The 22,177-nt window shown below is 41.5% G+C and overlaps 1 protein-coding gene across 1 annotated transcript in view; it reads left to right on the top strand.

The window, feature by feature from the left end:
- The window catches only part of cdh8 (cadherin 8), a 272,812-nt gene that overhangs the window by 141,023 nt on the left and 109,612 nt on the right, over positions 1-22,177 (top strand). Inside the window, exon 4 of the mRNA XM_059992415.1 lies at positions 6,640-6,807. Coding sequence (XP_059848398.1) covers positions 6,640-6,807 — 168 coding nt within the window. The remainder of the gene's footprint in view (positions 1-6,639; positions 6,808-22,177) is intronic.

Below are 22,177 nucleotides of genomic sequence, written 5' to 3'. Positions count from 1 at the left end.
GAGAAGGACATAAAGATACGGAAGGCGCTGGCATGGAGGGCTGTGAACGACGTGAAGGAAATCTGGAGGTCAAACCTGACCAGAGAGTTCAAAAAGAGGATCTTCATAGCAGTCAGAGGGTCCATTATCACGTACAGATGCGAGACGTGGACACTCACCAAGACCATACGAAAGTCACTAGATGGTTTCTATAAATGAATGCTCCGGATGGCTCTTGACATGAGTCGGCAACAGCACATGACGAACATCAAGCTTTATGACGACCAACTGATGCTCACTACTAAAATCGAGGTGAGAAGACTGCAACTAGCGGGGAACTGTCTACGCCACCCTTAGCTACCTGCCAGCCAAGTCATCATATGGGAGCCCAAGCATGGGAGGATGAACCCTGGGTGCCCTCCCAAGACTATGGTCAACACGCTCCTAGAAAATAGTGGTGCTGGACCCCTAGGCCTGAGTTGACATAGTAGTAGTAGAAGTAGTAGATGTGAAGCACCTAATAGAACACAGAACAAAGGTGAATACAGCACAGAAGTGACACTTTGGCCATGATGTTGTACTGACCTTTTAACTTACTTGACCATGATTCTAACCCTTCCTTCCTCAATAGCCCTTATCCTCCATTTGCCTATCCAAGAATCTCTTAAATATCCCAAATGCATCAGCTTATACCACCACCCCTGGCAGTTCATACCAGGCACTTAACACTCTGTGTAAAAAATCCTCCTTCTGATATTCCCTCACTACAGGAAGCATGTGGAAATCACAGAAAAAGTGCAGAGAAGATTTACAAGGATGTTGCCTCGACTGGGGAGCATGTCTTATGAGAATAGGTTGAGTGAATTCAGCCTTTTTTCCTTGGAGTGACGGAGGTGAAATGTGACCTGATAGAGGTGTATAAGATGATGAGAGGCATTGAACGTGTGGATACTCAGAGTCTTTTTCCCAGGGCTGAAACAGCTAGCATGAGAGGGTACAGTTTTAATGTGCTTGAAAGCAGGTACAGAGGAGATGTCAGGGGAAAGGTTTTGACGCAGAGAGTGGTGAGTGCGTGGAATGGGCTGCTGGCAACGGTGGTGAAGACGGATATGATAGGGTCTTTTAAGAGACTCCTGGACAGGAGTTCCTCCATGAGTTCCTCAAAAACTCAAAATACATGGAGCTCAGAAAAATAGAGGGCTATGGGTAACCCTAGGTAATTTCTAAGATAAGGACATGTTCAGCACTGCATGTGGGCTGAAGGGCCTGTATTGTGCTGCAGGTTTTCTATGTTTCTAAACATTCCCACATTCACCTTAAAGAGATGTCTTGATGTCCTTTGACATTAACCATTGTCAATCTGGGAAAAGGGCACTGGTTGTCCATTCTATCTATGCCTCTTATAATCCTATACAACACAATCAAATCACCTCTCATCCTCCTTCACTCCAAGAGAAAAGTCCTGGCTCAGTCAGCTTTTCCTCACAAGGCATATTTTCTAATCCAGGCAGCATTGTGGTAAATCTCCTCTATACCTTCACTTGTGCTTTGCTTTCTTCATAATACCCCACCCACTCTCTTTGGCTCCACACATAAATTCCTCGCCCTTTCTCTATTCAGATACAGCCATGTCACCCAGCAATCCCCTGATTTAATCCTAGCCTAATGACAATCATAAGATAATTTACAATGACCAATTAGCCTACCGACAAGTACATCATTTGACTGTGGGAAGAAACCTGAGCACCTGGAGAAAACCCACATGGTCACAGGCAGTGGTGGGAATTGTACCTGTACTGTAAAACTTTGTGCTAACCACTACACTACTGTGCCGCTCCTAATACACACATAAAACATTGCTCGAATGCACATATATAATGCCTCAGGATTCTCCTTAATTGTACTTGCCAAGGAGGTTCCAAGGCCCCTTTAAGCCCCTTTGTTTTATTTTGATTGTGTTCTTTGCTGATTCCTTTATATTTCTCAAGGACCTTGTCTGACTTCATTTTCCTAAACCTAAGAAATGCTTTCTTATCCCAAACAAGAGAGAATCTGCAGATGCTGGAACTCCAAGCAAAACTCACAAAATGCTGGAGGAACTCAGCAGGCCGGGCAGCATCTATGGAAATGAGTACAGTTGATGTTTCGGGCCGAGACTCTTTGGCAGGACTTTGGAAGGGTCTCAGCCTGAAACATCGACTGTACTTTTTTCCATATATGCTGCCTGGTCTGCTGAGTTCCTCCAACATTATGTGTGAAGGCTTCCCATATTTTCCTTTTTCACAGAACTAATGAAGAGGGACATGTTATTTACCTACTCATTTAGAGATACAGTGCAGAGTAGGCCTTTCTAGTCTTTCGAGGCACACCGCCCAGCATCCCTCTGATTTAACCCCAGACTAATCACAAGACTAACCTACTAACCAGTACAGCTTTGGAATGTGGGAGGAAACCAGAACACCTGGAGGAAACCCACATGCACACAGGAAGGTGCATCATTTTCTTGCAGAGGATACTGGAAATCAACTCCAAACTCCAACAACCTGAGCTGTAATAATGTCATGCTAACTGCTATGCTACTCTACACAGAAAGGAGTTAAGCAAAAATATCACTAGGTCAAGACAGCATAGTGCTTTTAAACACATTGACTCACAGCATTGAGAGCGACAGTCAACAAGGGAGTACAGAAATTAAGTTTATTTTTACCTTACTATGCAGAATGTAATTATTTATTTATATAGTGTTTCTCAAGGTATCACAAAACACTTTACAGACAATGAATTAATCTTTGCAAATGGCTGTCACTGTTAAATCATTCATAACATAAGAATGTCATTGGGAAGGCCATTTATTGGCTAACTTTAGATGCCCTTGAGAAAGTAGAGATGAATCTCTTCTTTGAATCACAACAGTAGGTTCATAGGTTCATAACAGGGTGTGCTTGTCATTCTGGACACTGAGTGTAAAAATTCAGCAAGTTGCATTGCAGGTGTATTAAACGTTGAGTAGTTCATGCTTGGAGTGTTGTGTGCAGATCTGGTCACTGCATTTCAGGAAGGATGTGTAAACTTTGAGAAGGACGAGGCTCACCAGGGTGGGACTATATTAGCTGGAAAAGCTTAGATTCCAAAATTGGATGGTGCAGATACCCTAAACTGGAGGGCACAGATACAAGATAAGAGAGTAGTGAACATGTTTTCTCTGGAGCATTTGAGGCTGAGATGAGATCTGATAGAAATATGCAAAATTCTGAGAATCATACATAAGGTTAGACAGGCAGTTTTTCCCCCCAGCGTTGATATATCAAATACTAGAAGACAAAAGTGCAAAAGGAACTCATTGTTGCTCATAGAGCATAGAATATTACATAGAACACAATCTCATGCCAACCATGTAATCTACTCTAGAAACTGTCTAGAATTACCCTACCATATAGCCTTCTATTTTTCTAAGCTCCATGTGCACATCTAAGAGTCTTTTATCTGATTCTACCACCGTTGTCATCAAGGCAATCCAGACACCCACCACACTGTGTGTGAAAAACTTACCCCTGACATCCCCTCTGTACTTACTTTCGAGCACTAAAACTATACCCCCTCATTTTAGCCGTTCCAACCCTGGGAAAAAGCCTCTAGGTATCCATACAATCAATGCCTCTAATCATCTTATACACCTCTATCAGGTCACCTCTCATCTACCTTCATTCCAAGGAATAAAAGCCAAGTTTATTCAAACTATTCTCATGAGGCACACTCTCCAATCCAGGCAACATCCTTGTAAATCTCCTCCGCTCTCTCTCTATAGCATCTACATCCTTCCTGTAGTGAGATGACCAGAACTGAGCACAATACTCCCAAGTAGGGTCTGAACAAGGTCATATATAGCTGAACATCACCTCACAGCTCTTGAACTCAATCCTATGGTTGTTGAATACCAACACGCCATGCGCCTTCTTAACAACACTGTCAACATGAGCTTTGAGTGTCCTATGGACACGGGTCCCAAGATTTCTCTGATCCTTCACACTGCCAGGAGTCTTACCATTAATACTATATTCTGTCTTAAATCTGACCTACCAAAAATAACCACTTCACACTTATCTAAGTTGAACTCCATCTGCCACTTCTCAGCCCAGTTCTGCATCCTATCAATGTTGCGCTGTAACTTCTAACAACCCTTCAGACTGTCCACAACACCCCCAAGCTTTGTGTCATCATTATACTTACTAATCCACCCTTCTACTTCTTCGTGCACAAAGAGGAGATGTTCCAGGACAGATCCCTGTAGAACTTCAGTGGTCACCATCCTCCATGCAGAATACAATCCATCTACAACCACCTTTTACCTTCCATGGGCAAGTCAATTCTGGATCCACAAAGCAAGTTCTCCTTGGATCCCATGCCTCCTTACTTTCTGAATTAAAGTAAGCACAGCATAGTGTAGTCCCTTCAGCCAACAACGTTGTGCAAACATTTCAACCTGCTTTAGGATCAATCTAACCCTTCTCTCCCACATAACTTTACATTTTACTATTATCTATATGTCTCTCTAAGAGTCTCTTAAATGCCCCTAATGTATTTGCTCCTACCAACCCCCCTGGAAGTGCATTCTACACCCACAACACTCTGTGTAAAGAACCTAACTCGTCCAAGCTCGAAAACGTTGCATCCTGAGTCTTCTGAATTCAGACTGAGCCCTTCACCCCATCAGCTGTGTTGAGCTGCTTCTGCAAACCACCTGGAGGAAATGGAAGGGCTGCCCATCTCTGAGGACTGCTCTTGATTTAATTAGCTGAGAGTGTATGTGTCTTCTCTGAGTAACAGTGCACATAGAAGGAAGAGCCTATTTACTTGTTGAACTGTTCTCCAAAAAACTACACTGTCCTGAAGGAAAGGCTAATGAAAAGCAGGATCTTGGAAACTTAACCCAAACCCGAGGCATATTCAAGATCCCTTGAGTGTCATGGTTTGAGAAGACAAGATAGAAATGCCGGTAGATTAAATCTCCCCTGACACTTCTACTTGAATGACATGAACATTAGAGGATCCATATCCTTGTTCCAAAAATAAGTTTCTATAGAAGAAAAGTATTTTAATAAAAATAGGAATAATCTATTGAATTAGATCACAGAACATGGAAAAGTATGGCACAGAAAAAAGGCCCTTCAGCCCACAATGTCGTGCCAAGCTAATTATCTAATGATTGCTAATTCCACGAATTGCTTCTGCCTGCACATGGTCCAAATTCCACCATTCTCTGTGCTTAGCTAAGAGTCACTTAAGCACCTCTGTTATGTCTACCTCTACTACCACTCCCTGCAGCACAATCCAAGCATTTGCAGTTCAGTTGTAATAACTTGACCTGCACATATTCAACTTTCCCCGCCTCACCTTAAATGCATCCCCCTTAGTATGACGATTATGAATGTTTGAAATATTCATGTTTTCACAATCAGAAATAATGTATGGAGGACGGTGCAGCAATGTAGTGGTTAGCACAATGCTTTACAGCGCCTTTGAGCACATCTGCGTGAAACGTTGCTGTAGAGAAGGAGCATGCATCATCAAAGATCCTCACCACCCAGACCAAGGTCTTTTCTCGCCGGTACCATCAGGTAGAAGGGACAGGTGCCTCAGGACTCACACCAACAGGTTCAAGAACAGTTACCACCCCTCAAGCATCAGGCTCTTCAACAAAAGTGGATAACTACGCTCATTCTACTTCTGGTGTTCTCATATCTGATGGTCTCACTTTAAAGGCTCTTTATCTTGTCTTCATGCTTATTATTTATTACTATTTAATTATATCTGCATTTGTGTTTGTTGTCCATTGATCCTGTTTACTGCTACTGTTCTATAGATTTGCTAAGTACATCAGCAGAAAAAGAATCTCAGAGTACATGTATGTACTCTGATAATAAAGTTCACTTTGAACTTCAAACTTTTGTAAGCTTGGTGTTCAATTCCTGCAGATATCTTTAAAGACTTTGTACATTCTCTCTGTGACCATGTGGGATTTCTCTGGGTGCTGCAGTATCCTCCCACATTCAAAAACTCCGTTAGGGTTAGTAAGTGTTGGCATGCTATATTGCCACCAGAAGCCTAGCACAATACTTGCTGATTTAATTTGATACAAACAATGCAGTTTACTGTACAATTTGATGCACATATGAAAAATGCCATGAACATACTCCACCTGGGTAGCTTCCAACCTAATGGTATGAATATTGATTTCTCCTTCCAGTAAGAAAAATTCTGTCCCACATCTCTCTTCTTCTGTTCCCGACTATGGCCTCTTACCTCTTCTCATCTGCCTATCACCTCCCCCTGAATCCCCTCCTCGTCCTTTTTCTCCTATGGTCCAATCTCTCCTACCAGATTCCTTCCTCTCTAGTCCTTTACATTTCCCAACCAACTAGCTTCACCTATCATCTTCTAGCTGGTCTTCCTTTCCCTCTCCTACCTTTTTATTCTGGATTCTTCCTCCTTCCTTTCTAGTCCTGAAGAAGAATCTCAGCCCAACGCATTAACTGTTTGCTCAGTTCCATGGATGGCTACCTGATCTTCTGAATTCCTCCAGTCTTTTGTGTGTGCTGCTTGATCTTTAATTCTCCGTGAATTCAATCCTTAACACAATTTCTTTTTAATTTTCTGATGCAGGAGTAATAAGGACTGCCCTTTCGAACATGGACCGAGAAGCCAGGGAAGAATACCTCGTGGTGATACAAGCAAAGGATATGGGAGGTCACATGGGAGGACTGTCTGGGACCACAACCGTTACCATCACACTAACTGATGTTAATGACAACCCTCCCAAGTTTACCCAGAGTAAGTGCCATCAATCACTGCTGTTCCATTCTTTGACTTAGCCACATGTGAAGATCTATTATTGTACACTATACAATGAATACATTCAGGTTATTTAAAAAAGAAAATTACAGAACAGGTTTCCTTTATATAAGCATCTCTTGAGCAACCAACCAAACAGCTGCCATCTGCACGATTGCACATGGCCCAGTGCCTCTCTCCAAAGTCAAGTGCACCTCAATTCTCTAGCGAATTTGATTCTGATTGTCACAAACCCCATGTTCCTTCTCACTGAACCATCTCTGTCTGCAAGAAAAAGAATCTTTTTTTCTAAAATATCTCCCAAGTCCCGCTCAGTTGCCTTGCAACCAATTTATTTTTAAATTATAGTCATTATTCTGAAGTAGCCAATCTGAACACAGTGAACTCAGACAAATATCTGTGTAGCAATAACATTTTTTTACATTTTGCTGATTGGGATTAACTAACTTGCACTTCTTTGAAATAGTTTGAGTACAAAGTTCAAAGAATTTATTAGCAAAGTACATATACTGTATGTCATCATGAGATTTATTTTCTTGTGGGCATACTCAATAAATCCATAGAATAATAAGTGTAACAGAATCAGTGAAAGACATTACCTACTTAGGCATTCATCTACAACCACCTGTTGCAAAAGACAACAATGTGTGTAAATACAAAAAAAAAATCCAACAAATTCCAGTCCCAATGTCACCCATCTGTTAATGCCCGCTGAATTTCCAACAAGAGAAATTCAGATGTCAAGCAACACACACAATGTGGAATGCAGCAGGCCAGGCTGTATCTATAGGAAGAAGTACTATAGGAAGAATTCAGATGTCATCTCATTTCTATGTTGTATGTTGCTTTTTTTTAAGTACAGTCAGTGGCCTTTTTATTAGGTACATGAGTATACCTAAAGAAGTTGCCACAGGAATGAAATCCAGTATAGTCTTCTGCTGCTAAGTATAGTGCGCTCAGAGATGCTTGCACACTATCGTTATAATGTGTGATTATTTGAGTTGCTATCACCTTCCTGTCAGCTTGAAGCAATCTGGCCATTCTCATCTACCTCTTTCATTAACAAAGCATTGTTGCCCACAGAATTGTCACTCACTTGATGTTTCGTGTTTCTCGCACATTCCCTGCAAACTCTACAGACTATTGTGTGTAAAAGTCTCAGGGATATCAGCAGTTTCTGAGATACCCAAACCATTCAGTACGGCACAATCATTCCGCAGTCAAAGTCACTTTGATCACATTTCTTCCCCATTCTGCTGTTTGGTCTGAACAAAAACTGAACCTCTTGACCATGTCTGCATGCATTAATGTATAGAGTCACTGACATGTGATTGGCTGATTAGATATTTGTATTAACAAGCATGTGTGAAGGTGCACCAGATATAGTGGCGACTGAGTTTATTTTCTGCTGTTCTTGAATGATATGTCAAACTGAGTCCCCATCTGCTCTATTTATGGTTTAAAAAATTCTTCGTCTTCTACAAAGGACTTTGAAGAGTGATACAATCAAATGAGTCTAAATGAGCACCATTTTCAAAGAGCTTGCATATGAAGAATGGACCCAATGGACAGTGTGATCCTGAGCACATTAGTTGTGTGGCTTTGATAGTTTAAGGTCTGTAGGTATGTGATGGTAAGTAGGTAAGTAATGAGGCATGGATTTCCTTCAAATTTCACCGAATCAGAATCTGAATCATGTTTACTTTCACTGATACTGGTCGTGAAATTTGTGGAAGCTGTACAGAGCAATATATTTTTAAATTACAATAAGAAATATATATATATAATTAAGTGTAAAAAAAAAAGCAAAAATAGAGAAGTTGTGGTTTATGGTTCATGGACTGTTCAGAAATATGACAACAGAGGGGAACCAACTAGGCTCCTCTACCTCCACTCTACAGGTAGTACTGAAGAGAAGGCATGTCCTGGACAACTCTGGGGTGCCTAGATGGATGATGAGGAACCTTTTGGAGTTTTAATGTGGGATACTAAACAGAAAGATACAGGATTGGGAAGTGGATGAAGAATTAACAGACAGGAGACAGCTCAGATAAATACTTGTGCACTGATTCAGTGACGTTGCTTGAGGAGGAAGCCTTGTCAGAGCATCTTAGAATCAGAATCAAAAAGGTTTTTATTACTGACATTGCTCTTGAAATTTGTGGCTTTGTAGTAGCAGTATAGAACAATGCACTAAAAATTACAATAAGAAATATTGTCTGCCTGTCTGTCTGCCTGTCTGTCTCTGTCTCTCTCTCTCTCTATTTATATATATACACACACATACACCTAAAACATTTGCACAGTACTGTAGCAGCAGAACTACAGTATTCAGCCCATCGAGTGATCCAGCTTTTCACCCTGGCTAATTTGCAATTTCTCTCAATACATGGAGTTCCTTCAGGAAACAAGGGAGAAAGAATTGTAGCGGATGAAGCATTCTCCTTGATTGGTTTGAGATGATTTAAGTAAGGTGTTGACATGGTAAATATGGAGACATTGTTTGGTCTGGTGGTTGGATGGTAGTCAAAGATCGCAAGGTGTTTGACTAAAGAACCAGAGGAAAGATGTGGAGAATTTTCCACTGGCTGTCAGGGTAATGGAAGCTGATGTAGCAGGAAGACTGAGGAGGAAATTGGGGGGGCACGTGAAAAAAAGAGTGTTGAAAGACTATTTAACATCATAGTTCATCTGATGAGCTGCATCCCAGATGTCATTGGAGCCTTTGATGAAACATTAAGTGTAAGCACTGTTGTATCATGAAGCATTGCATGATGAGAGAATAAGAACTGCATGGGCCTTAACTCAGACACCTTTCAAACGGTCTGCATGGGAACAAATGGACTTTCTGCTGGGGTGAGATGCCTGCTGAACAGGAGAAATGGCAGTCAATAAATGAGCCATGCTTTTAGTTTTTCTTTTGTTCTTTCCATCAAACCACAGGATCATAAAACATAGAAGCAGAATTAGGCTAGTCAGCTCCATCTTTTCTCAACATTTTATTTAGAGTTAAATCATGTTAACAGGACCTTCTAGTCCATGCCACCCAATTACATCCACGTGTCCAATTAACGCACTAATCCTTTGGAACTAGTTCAAGAATAATCAGTCTTTGAAATGTGGGAGGAAACCAGAGCACCTGGAGGAAACCCATGCAGTCACGGGGAGAACAGACAAACCACTTGCAGACAGCAGTGAAATTAAAACTGATTGCTGGCAATGTAACAGTGTTACACTTACCGCTATCATACTGCACCGCCTTGATCACAGATGATTGATTTTCTTCTCAACTCCGTTCTCCAGCCTTCTCCCCATAAACATCAGTGCCCTGACTAAGCAAACCTTTCCCCTCCAATGTTGGTCACCTCCCTTTGCCTCCTACCCATCTTCCTCCTCCCCCACTGAGTGTGTGTGAAATCAACAAGTACTGAGCTAAACTAACAATTAGCATTGGTAATTGGTTTATTTTGTCACATATAACGAGTGAAAAACTTAGTCTACGTGCTATATAGACTGATCATTGAATATGTAAGTGCATTGAGGTAGTAAAAAGAGAAGTGAATAGAGAATGAACACTCAGTAGACACTTTATACTGAATAAAGTGGACTCTGAGGGTATATTTGTGATCGCCTGCTGCTGCAGCCCATCCACTTCAAGGTTCAACATGTTGTGCATTCAGAGATGCTCTTCTGCACACCACTGGTGTAATGTGTGGCCATTTGAGTTACTGTCACCTTCCTGTCAGCTTGAACCAGTCTGGACATTCTCCTCAGACCTCTCTCATTAAAAAAGCATTTTCACCCACAGAACTGCTTCTAATTGGGTACTCTTTGTTTTGTTTTGCAACATTCTCTGTAAGCTCTAGAGCAGAGGTTCCCAAACTGAGATTAACAGACCTCTTGGTTAATTGTAACCATAAAATATGGCATAAAATAGGTTGGGAATCCATGTGCTGGAGACTGTTGTATGTGAAAATCCCAAGGTATCATCAGTTTCTGAGATTCTCAAACCACCCGTCTGGCAGCAACAGTAGTTGCATGGTCAAAATCAGTTAGATCATATTTCTTCCCCATTCTGATATTTGGTCTGAACAACAACTGAACTTCTTGACCATATCTGCATGGTTTTATGCATCAAGTTGCTGCCTCATGATTGGCAGATTGGATATTTGCATTAATGAGCAGGTATATAGGAGTACCTCATGAAGTGGCTACTAAGTATATATTGCTTCTTTGTCAATAGTAGATATGAATTCTTGAATTTCCTACCCAATAGCATCAGCTGGACTCATTCATCATATAGACTGTAGCAATTCCTAAAGGCAGCTCAACAGAATCTTTTTAAAGCCAAATAGCTATAAGCAATAAATGTTGGTCTCACCAACAATGCCCATATTGTGTAGCAGACTAAAACTGCAATTAGAGCAAAGCTCTTCACACCAGCTTGAATGCAACTGTTCAGAAATCAGATGGCACAGGGGAGTAGAGAGTGTCACAGTAGCATAGTGGTTAGTACAGTGCTATAACAGCTCGGGGCATTCCAGTGTTCAGGGTTCAATGTTGTGGACCTTCTTGTCTCCTCCTGTAAGGAGTCTGTAGATCCACTGCATGAGTTTCCCCTGGGGTGTTCCGGATTCCTCCCTCAGTTCAAATTAAAATTTATTATCATGTCACCATATACAATCCTGAGATTCTTTCTCTGTGGGCATACTTAGCACGTCTATAGAACAGTAACTGTAAACATCAGGAACTGTAAGCAAACAGTACAAATGCAGATAATAGCAATAAATAACCAGCATGAAATAACAAGATAAAAGAATCCTTAAATGAGTGTAGTTTGTTCAAGAGTGTAATGGTTGAGGGGTGATAATGGTTCTTGAAGCTGCTAGTGTGAGTCCTGAGGCACACGTACCTTCTACCTGATGGCAGCATCAAGATAAGCTCATGGCCTGGGTGGTGAGGATCTTTGATGATGAATGCTGCTTTTCTATGGCAATGTTTCATGTAGATGTGCTCAATGGTTGTGAGGGTTTTACCCATGATGTACTGGGCTGATTCCATTACATTTTGTAGGATTTTCTGCTCTGCATCTACTGTAGACCTGTTGCTTTGGTAGGTGAATTGAAGTAGATCCAGCTCATCACTCAGGCAGGAGCTGATATGCTTCAGCACGAGCCTCTCAAAGCACTTCATCTCAGTGGATGTAAATGTCACTGGGCAATAGTCATTTAGACATATTTTGAAGATGTCCTTGATGGTGGTGGGGAGAGGAGGGTTGTGCCTGTGATGGAGCTGGCTGGGTCTACAACCCTCTTTAGCCTCTTGTGATTGTGTGTATTGGAGCCTCCATACCAAGCTGTGATGCAACCAGTAAGAATGTTTTCCACTGTACAACTGTAGAAATTTGAGGGTCGTTGGTGATGTACCAAATCTCCTCAAACTCCTAATGAAGTGGAGACTCTTCCTGATTCCATCAATATTCTGGGCTCAAGATAGATCCTCTGTGATACTCATATCTAGGAACACAACTGAATGTTGATGGTTCCCTTCAGAACCATTTCCAAATCTGCTTTACCTGTTGAATCTCAATTTTGTAAGTGGGATGAAATGCATCAACTTTACAAAGTATTACATTGAAATGTTAGCATATTGAATTCAACTTGAGCACATGCAACAAAAGGTGATTTTTTTCCAAAGAGATTGGCTGGATTTAAACCAGATTTCTGTGCTCACAGTAAATAACAGGCTTAATATAAGGCCTAACTGGAGATGGAATAAAGTTCCTTTTCACTGTGGAATGCATTATATTTGATTGAAAGTAATCTATTCATTCTTGGAAGATCTCTTTTTTCTCCTAGTGAAACACAAAGATTTGCTGAAAGCTTTAATTAAACAATGAAAATGTAGAACAGACCTTATACCTGCCTGGAGCTATTCATGACTCCAGCAGAATGCCTTACCTTCCATCTCTATGGAAACACCCCACATCTACTCTTTCGAAAGATCTTAAATCATTGAATCAATTCCCTTTCCATTTCCAGCATTCCTGCCCAAAGATGTTGAATCACTGTTGGCATCAGCCTTTAAGCATCTTGCTCTATTGGCTTTCTTTTGAACCAGGCCTCAGCAGTGCATACTGATGTGATAGCCAAAATAGCAGCTGTTATAAAATCAGCACATTCAAAAGGATTTTACTGCACTGACAGTTTTTGGAATTGTATTTATAAGAGAACAAAACTTAAATGAGCAGGAATGGGTCATCATCAAGCACCCCCACAGTCCAGGAAGATTACAGTTTTTAATGAAACTACCTCTGTTTATTTTGTAATATGATTGTAATCACATTGTGGAGTGCATCCTGTTCTAATACACGTGTGGTCTTCAGTTAATTAAAGATGGTATGTCCTAGTACTAGTACCTATAGAAGGAGCTCATCACCCTCAGTAAGAGAGAGAGATTGGGTCTGTCTGGAGTTCAGACTGGACAAGAATAAGTACAGAGATATTATTGTGCTTGCTTGTAGAAACCTTTTTGTAAAATTGGATTTTTTTTCACTTTTTCATGAATTTTCTCTAATTTTTGTATGTTTGATTTTTGATAGACCTGATAACACCCCCCCCCCCCACACACACACACACACACACACACACACAAACACTTGCACTGAAGTGTTAAGTGACTCCAGCAATTTTCTTTCTTTTGGTAAAATTAAGATCATGATCATGGCACTCTTCTATCTGCTTCCATTGGGAAGGGGCACAGAAACCTTTGGTCCCACACCTGCAGGTTCAGAAACAGTTATGACCCTTCAATCATCAGACTCCTGAACCAGCGTGGATAACTTCATTCAACTCAACACTGAACTGATTCCATAGCTTATGGACTCACTTTCAAGGACTCCACAACTCATGTTCTCAATATTATTTAATAATTATTTAATTATTCATTATTTGTGTTAGTCCTCTTTTGCACATTCATTGTTTTTCAGTCTTTGGGTGTTTTCTCTGATTCTATTGTATTTTCTTGTTCTAGTGTGAGTGACTGCCAGTAAGTATGGTGACATTTACATACTTTGATAGGATGATGAAGGTCCTTAATGATGGATGATATCTCTTTAAGGGTCTACAGTTTGAAGATGCTCTCAGTGGTCTGGAACTGGCTGGTTATTCAACTTCTTTGGCTGTCCATTGATTTTGATGTTGACTGAGTCCTGGGCAAAGTTGTACGGAAGACCGGTAGTTGCCCATGCTGCAAGTCTCCCTTCTCCACGCCACTGATGTTGTGCAAGGGAAGGGCTCTAGGCCAATATGGCTGCCGGTGTCATCGCAGAGCAATATGTGGTTAAGTGCCTTGCTCAAGGACACAACACACTGCCTCAGCTGAGGCTCGAACTAGCAATCTTCAGATCACTAGACCAACGCCTTAGCCACTTGGCCATGCGCCAACATGACAACTCTCTGCAGCTTCCTTAGATCCTGTGCATCCTATGCAACGATCATATGTGCAGCTGCTTCATGTCACAAATCCACCAGACAGAATACTCTCCATGGTATATCTGTAGAAATTTGCTTAAGTCTTTGGTGACCAAATCTCCTCAAACTCCTAATGAGATAAAGTTTAGACTGACCAGTCCAAAGGAACAGTCTCTCAGCCTTTGTTCTGCTCTGTGGTGAAATGAAAGAACCTTACTTTCAGGTCACGGCTGATGACGGATTGACTAAACCCATCCCCTTGGTTCAGAGGCACTGATGAAACTAATGATTCCTCATTGTTTATTCCTAGTCCAGCCACGTTAATCACAGTGAAGAACAATGCCCGCACAAGTTATTGAGGAGAGGTTACTCATGCCTGGCAACTGTTAACATTGACCTGCTCGATCTGATGAATTCCCTTACAAAGTGAGCGTCAGCCCTTTCTTGATTTTCCGGCGTTCATTGATTTTCACTAAGTGCACAAAACAAAGTCATTTGGGCATCTTTCCTAGATGAGCCATTGCCCCTTCTTTGACATTGACCTGTCTAACTTTCTGTTTGTCCCTGCTTTGGCAATTTCCATGTGTTATTCATGGGGAAGTGACTGAGAGCATCAGATTTAGATTCATTTACTTATCACAAGTACATCAAAACATACAGTGAAAGACGACTTTTGCATTGACAGCCAACGCAACTGATGATGTGCTGGGGGCAGTCTGCAAATGTTGCCATACATTCCAGTGCCAACATAGTAATCATTATGTGCTGTGCCAAACAATCGCAGTCTTATCCACCACCATGACTGCTCTTGGCAATTTGTTCTGTAGTAGTGATTCACCATTGCCTTCCTCTGGGCAGTGTCTTTATGAGATGGGCGACCCCAGACACTACCAATACTCTTCAAAGGTTGTCTGCCTGGTATCAGTGGTCGCTCAACCAGGATTTGTGACATGAAGCAGCTGCACATATGATCATGAACTTACATGACCCTGTTCGGGGCCTAAGCAAGTGCTACTCCTTCACGACGGGTGACCTGCAGGCTCGCAGAGGGAAGGAGCATCTTACGCCTCTTTTGGTGGAGATGTATGTCTAACCCAGCATAATCAACACAGATGCTCAGAAGAACAATACAGAACACAGCAAGCATGAAAACAGCAGCAAAACCAGCCCCTTTTCTTTTTGCTTGTCCCTGCCTTGGCAATTTATGTTTTATTTGTGGGAAATTAAATGAAAAATAGATTTAGATTCAGCTTCAGAGCCATTTATTCATTACAAGTACCATTGAAATGTGTGGGTGGCAGGGTGGAGATTCGTCTCTACCAAAGAAGGTGTAAGGCACATTTAAAAAATCTCTGTAATGAAAAGATGCTTTCAAAAATAACGAAATGAAAAGTTTCTAAACAGCAAAAGTTTACTATAAAGATCAGCAAACAGTATAAAACTAAATCAAATTAATATTTGGTGTGACCAATCTTTGTCATTAAAACTGCATCAATTCTCTTCTGTACACTGTCGTGCAGCTTTATAAGAAAGTTTGCTGGTAGGTTGTTTTTGGAGAACTGGCCACAGTTCTTCTTCAGACTTTGGCTGTCTTGTGTGTTTTTGTCTCTCCAGGTAATCTCGGACAGCCTTGATGATATTGAGATGAGGCCTCCAGGGTGCCCTAGACTTTGCACAGTACTGTATAGTGAAATGCAGCTTTTGAATTAAAGACCAAAACCTATGATGTTATAGGGGAAACACACAAGTGTCGCCATTCTGGCGTCAACACAGTATGCTTGGCAGAACAATACAGAACACAACAAGTTAGAAAACAGCAGCAAAACCAGCCCCGTTTCTTCCTCCCACCCACCCGCACACACAGACAATTCTTCATCTCCAGCGTGTGCCTCTAGCAGTCTCTAGTCTTCAGTCTTCAAATGGACCTTCAGGATCTAGTTTTGAGTATTGTTCGATGGCAGGACTCAGTATTCCAAGATCGAACTCTAGGTGGGCAGGTTTGCCAGGATGCTGCCTGGTTTAGAGGGCATCTACTGTCATGACAGGCAGGACAATCTGGGCATGTTTCCTTTGGAGCAGCGGATGCTGAGTGGAAAGCTGATAGAAGTTTATAAGATTAGGAGAGGCATTGGTAGATTAGACAGGGAGTATCTTTTTCCCAGGGTAGAAATATCTAATACCAGAGACCATGAATTGAAGGTGAGCTGGGGCAGGTTCAAAGGGGACATGAGGAATATTGTTTTTACTCAGACAGAGTGGATGCCTGGAATGTGCTGCCTGGTATGGTGCTGGAGACAAATGCATTAGAGGTTTCTAAGAGACGTTTGGATAGGCACATGATTGTGAAGAAGGTGAAGGAATGTGGACATTGTGCAGGAAGGAGGGATTAGCTTATGTTTTTTTCAATTCATAGCTGGTTCAGTACAGCATTGTGGGCCAAAGAGCCTGCTTTGTGTTCTGTGTTCCACTCATCTTGTGCCTCCTGCTTGCATGGACATCTAGTGATGTCCTTTGTCCTGTGCCCATGTTGCTGGCCTTAAGGCCTGGTCTGTGGATATCCTTCATCCCCATAGCCAGAGAATCAGAATCAGAATCAGTATTTTCACTGAATTATATGATGCAAAATTTGTTGTTTTCATCATAGAATATAGAACAGTACAACACAGTACTGACACTTCAACCCATGATGTTGTGCTAAGCTATATAAATCTACTCCATGATGAATCTAACCCTTCTCTCCCTCGTAACCCATATAACCATATAACAATTACAGCACGGAAACAGGCCATCTCGGCCCTTCTGGTCCGTGCCGAACTAGAACCCATAACACTCCATTTTCCTTACATCCATGTACCCATCCAAAAATATCTCAAATGACCCTAATACTGTATATCAGCTTATACCACAGCCCTGTTACTGCATTCCATTCATTTAGCACTGTTCCTAAAGTTCCTAAATCTGATGATGAAGGGAAACAAGATGTCCCTGAGTGGAGTCCAATTCTCTGGATCCTTTCAAGAAGGAGCTAGATAGGTATCTTATGGATAGGGGAATCAAGGGATATGGGGAAAGGCAGGAACCAGGTATTGATAGTAGATGATAAGCCATGATCTCAGAATGGTGGTGCAGGCTCGAAGGGCCGAACGGTCTACTTCTGCACCTATTGTCTATTGAATCATTGAGTGAGGGTCTTCACCTTCCTGAACCTCCTCCCTGGTGGTAGTAAGGAGAAGAGTTCCAGGAAGACTGGGTCAGCTGGAACAACACATACAACCAATGGCGATACAGCACAATCCCTAACCTCTCTGTACTGAGATGTAAACCAAGAGCTACACAGGACATCCCATAGCCTCTCTGTACTAAGATGTAAGCCAAGAGCTACACAGGACATCCCATAGCCTCTCTGTACTGAGATGTAAACCAAGAGCTACACAGGACATCCCGTAGTCTCTCTGTACTGAGATGTAAACCAAGAGCTACACAGGACATCCCATAGTCTCTCTGTACTGAGATGTAAACCAAGAGCTACACAGGACATCCCATAGTCTCTCTGTACTGAGATGTAAACCAAGAGCTACACAGGACATCCCATAGTCTCTCTGTACTGAGATGTAAACCAAGAGCTACACAGGACATCCCATAGTCTCTCTGTACTGAGATGTAAACCAAGAGCTACACAGGACATCCCATAGTCTCTCTGTACTGAGATGTAAACCAAGAGCTACACAGGACATCCCATAGTCTCTCTGTACTGAGTAATAGACCAACAGCTACACAGGACATCCCATAGTCTCTCTGTACTGAGTAATAGACCAACAGCTACACAGGACATCTCATAACCTCTCTGTACTGAGACATAGACCAAGAGCTACACAGCACATCCCCCTAACCTCTCTGTTACTGCGATTACTAAGTTCCAGCCCGCAAGTGTCAACACACTTCCGACGCCAACATATTCATGAACACAACTTACAACCCTAACGTGCAAACACAGGGAAAATGTGCAGACTGTCTTATAGGCAGTGGTGGGGATTGAACCCTAGCAGGTGAAAGCTGGTCTTGAATTGTGTTGTGCCAACTGCTACTCTATCATGCCACTTCTGCAGTCTCTTGTGCCTTGGCAACGAGAGTTGCCAGTCAGTGTAGAATATTTTTCCTCTGGGGTTTACTCCCAAAGTCTTCCCCATGTGTGGGTATAGCTGCAAGGCAGCGGAGGTTTGAGATCAGAGTTTTTTGTCTCCTAGATGAGCTGCCAACCACGGCGACAAGCCCCTTCTGCTCAGAGCAAATAGTTATAAAGTGCCTTCTTCTGTCAACTTTTCCACCAGGCTTATTAGCTAAGCTCCACATGAAGGTCAGGTGCTGGGCTTGGTTGTCAGAGGCTATTTGAGATGCACATCAATGCGAATGTTTAAAAGGAGGCGGGAACTTATCCCCATTACCACCCCTGTCTAAAACAACCTTACGGGAACCAATACACTCACTAATCTCTATGTAAAGAACCTACTCCTGACATACTCCCTGTACTTTCCTCCAATCACCTTAAAATTATGCTGCCCTTGCATACTCAAGTTCTAAAGCTCCAGTTTAACTACTTACTTTTGGATCTTACATGTCCTCCCCCACTAGCAAAGTTTTGTCCTCAAATCTAATCTCTGGTTGTGGCTCTTGGAGACCAGCTGCTTTGAGTTTCAAGTATAGTTCAGATGATTAATTTAAAAACACTGCAAATTGAGAAGGCTGCAACCTAGATATATTATTTTGGAAATCAGCCCAATGCTCAATCCTCTCCTATTACATGCACGCAGAACAGCTCCAAATCTCTATCAGTGAAAGCTGCTGGATGCAGTTCCACTGGACCCAAGGTGACAGGGTGAAACAATCAGCTTATTAACACTGTCAGTAATTCAACTGTTCAAGCCGGTATCTATCAGCACCAATTTATATATATATTTTTTTAAAAACCCTCAAGGCAGAGTCAATGGCACCACTAAGAGAGCTGCCACTACTCAGTATACTGTAGCCAAATAGACTAGAGAGATCCCAGACACTGAGATCATATTCCATTGTAATTTAGATTTTTAATCACCTCCTGCCAATATCCACTGAGTACTTAAAACAATGACCCACACTCAAACATCAAAATATGGGTGCACATCTACCTACTGGATGAGTGAAAGGAGGTGATTAGTTGTTTGCCCATCAATCAGTGTTATTGGTCAGTATTCTGTGCAGAATAACTTCAATTTAAATCCTGCATTCTTAAAGCAAAATGCATTGCTAGCTTTGCAAAATATATTGCCAATATTAACACAAGAGATTCCGCAGATTTTTTCTTGTCTGTGAGTCCTATGAAGGGTCTTAGCCTAAATTGTCAACGGCTTACTCTTTTCCATAGATGCTGCTTGGTATGTTGAGTTCTTCTAGCAGTTTATGTTTATTACTTTGATTTCCAGCATCAGCAGATTTTCTATTGTTTGAAATTCTGTGGACACTGGAAATCCAGGGTAACACACAGCAAGTGTTTGAGAAACTCCACAGGTCAGGTAGGGTCTATGGAGAGAAATAAAGAGCCAGGCCTAGACCCTTCATCAGGACAGGAAAGGAAAGGGGAATAAGCCAGAATAAGAGGTGGGTGAGGGGTAGGAGTATGAATTGGCAGGCGATAGGTGAAACCAGATGAGGGGAAAGGTATGTGGGTGGGAAAGGAGAAATGATGTGAGAAGCTGGGAAGTGATAGATAGAAAAGGTAAAGGGCTGGAGAAAAAGGAATCTGAGAGTGGACCATAGGGGAAAGGGAAGGAGAAGAGACACCATGGGGAGGTGATATCCAGGTGAGAAGAAAAGGGGTAAGACGGGAGCCACAATGGGTAATGGATAAAGAGAGAAGGGGAAGAGGGAAGAAATAACTGGAAGTTAGAGAAATTGATGTTCATGTCATCAGGTTGGAGGCTATTCAGCCAGAATACATGGTGTTGCTCCTCCAACTGAGAGTGGAGGTCATGGATTGAACATGTTGGAATGGGAATGGGGATTGGAACTTAAATAGATGGCCACTTGGAAATCTTGTTTGCTGCAAATGGAGTGAAGGTACTCCCAAGACAATTGTTAGGGATCATTCTGGGGTTATGAAATTCTGAATATCATAAATACAGATGGACCAAAATGAGATCCCAACTTCAGGAAATAAAACCTGCAGCAATTTAACTTCCAATTGATACCTTGTGACTGGTGAAATCAATCATTGTGTGTGGGACATTCTGATTCTGTATCATTGAAACGACACAGGAAACAATAGATGAATGTTCCTGTTATGATCACATCATTAAACATCTTCATGCATAACTCTGGACAGAACTGTTTTATCACTTAACCTTCTGGATGGTTGTATATTCATGAATCTGTTCAACACTGTAACACAAGGAGTGTACTTTGGATGTTTGGTGTTTGTATTTAGAGGCTTTTGGAACAGGCACCAGTATTGAGCATTCAAAAGGATAAACACAAAAGATTCTTCAGATGTTGGAAATCCAAAGTAATGCATACAAAATCTTAGAGGAGCTCAGCAGGTCAGGCAGCATCTATGAAAGTAAATTTTTCATAGTCTACATTTTGGGCCAAGGCCATTCTTCAGAACTAGATAGGAAGGGGAAAGAAACCAGAATACAAAGGTGGGGGAGAGGGGAAAGAGGACTATCTAGAAGATGATACATGAAGTGAGGAGGATAGGAAAGATAATGGGCTGGAGAGAAAGGAATCTGATAGGAGAGGAGAGTGGACCATAGCAGAAAGTGAAGAAATAGGGGACCCAGGGAGAGGTATTAGACAGTGAAAAGAGGACAGTTGTTACAGATTCAGCTATTTGGGATGTGCTACCATTGTAGATACATAATTCTGTAAATTTGTCTCACTATGTTAAAAATGTCAAAGCTAGGTTGATGATCACTGCATATGGAAACAGCATTGTGGCAGACAGGAGGGCTCTACAATGGATGGTTAAAACTGCCCAATGCATCATTGTCACCAGCCTACTTGCCATCAAGGTAATGTATATGGAAACATGCTGGAAAAGGGGCAGTAACATCATGAAGGATCCCACTCATCCTGCTCATGGACTGTTTGTCCCACTCCAATAACGAAGGAGGCTATGTAGCATCCACATCAGGACCAGCAGACTGAAAAATATTTACTTTCCCCAAGAAGTAAGTCTGATCAAAGCCTCTACCCACTAATTCCACCACAACTTTATTATTTCCCATCAGTCACCTTATGTACAGCATGGTGTCTCTTCATAGACGTACATGTATAATCTACATTTTATGTCTGTATATTTATTATGTGTGATTTATTATCATGATGATGATTATTATTGTGCTTTTTATCTTTTTTATTTACTTTTGTGTTGCATCAAATTTGAAGTAACAATTATTTAATTCTCCTTTACATTTGGGTAGAGGAAATAACATTAAACAATTTTGAATCTGAATCTTACTTACAGCAATTGAAACTGTAGTTAATTATTTAAAGTTATCTTTGTGTTAAAGAAGTATAAAATATCTTGCCAGGAGAATGAGATTCTCTTGAACTCTCTCCTGGAGAACTCTCTCTTGAACTCTCTTCCCAGTTAACAGCTTCCGTGTGACTCCGATTTTGTCAGTCACAACAGCACCTATGTGTAAGCTTCATTTTTTTTTCAGTAAGTCTTTGAGAATGCAGCAGGTTATCATTGATAAAAATGTAAACATTCAGGTGCAAAGGATTAGATACTCAATGGTCTGCTGCTAATCCAGGCTGATAACATGGCTAAATCCCACTCTAGTCGTGTGAATCATTGAGGATATTTTGTTTTACATGGGGATGTGTGAATGTGGTCAGGA

Source organism: Hypanus sabinus, chromosome 17 (genome assembly GCF_030144855.1).
Source record: "Hypanus sabinus isolate sHypSab1 chromosome 17, sHypSab1.hap1, whole genome shotgun sequence".
Classification (NCBI taxonomy): Eukaryota; Metazoa; Chordata; class Chondrichthyes; order Myliobatiformes; family Dasyatidae; genus Hypanus; species Hypanus sabinus.
The sequence above is the reverse complement of the archived record's forward strand: the minus strand, read 5'-3'. Positions and strand labels throughout refer to the sequence as shown.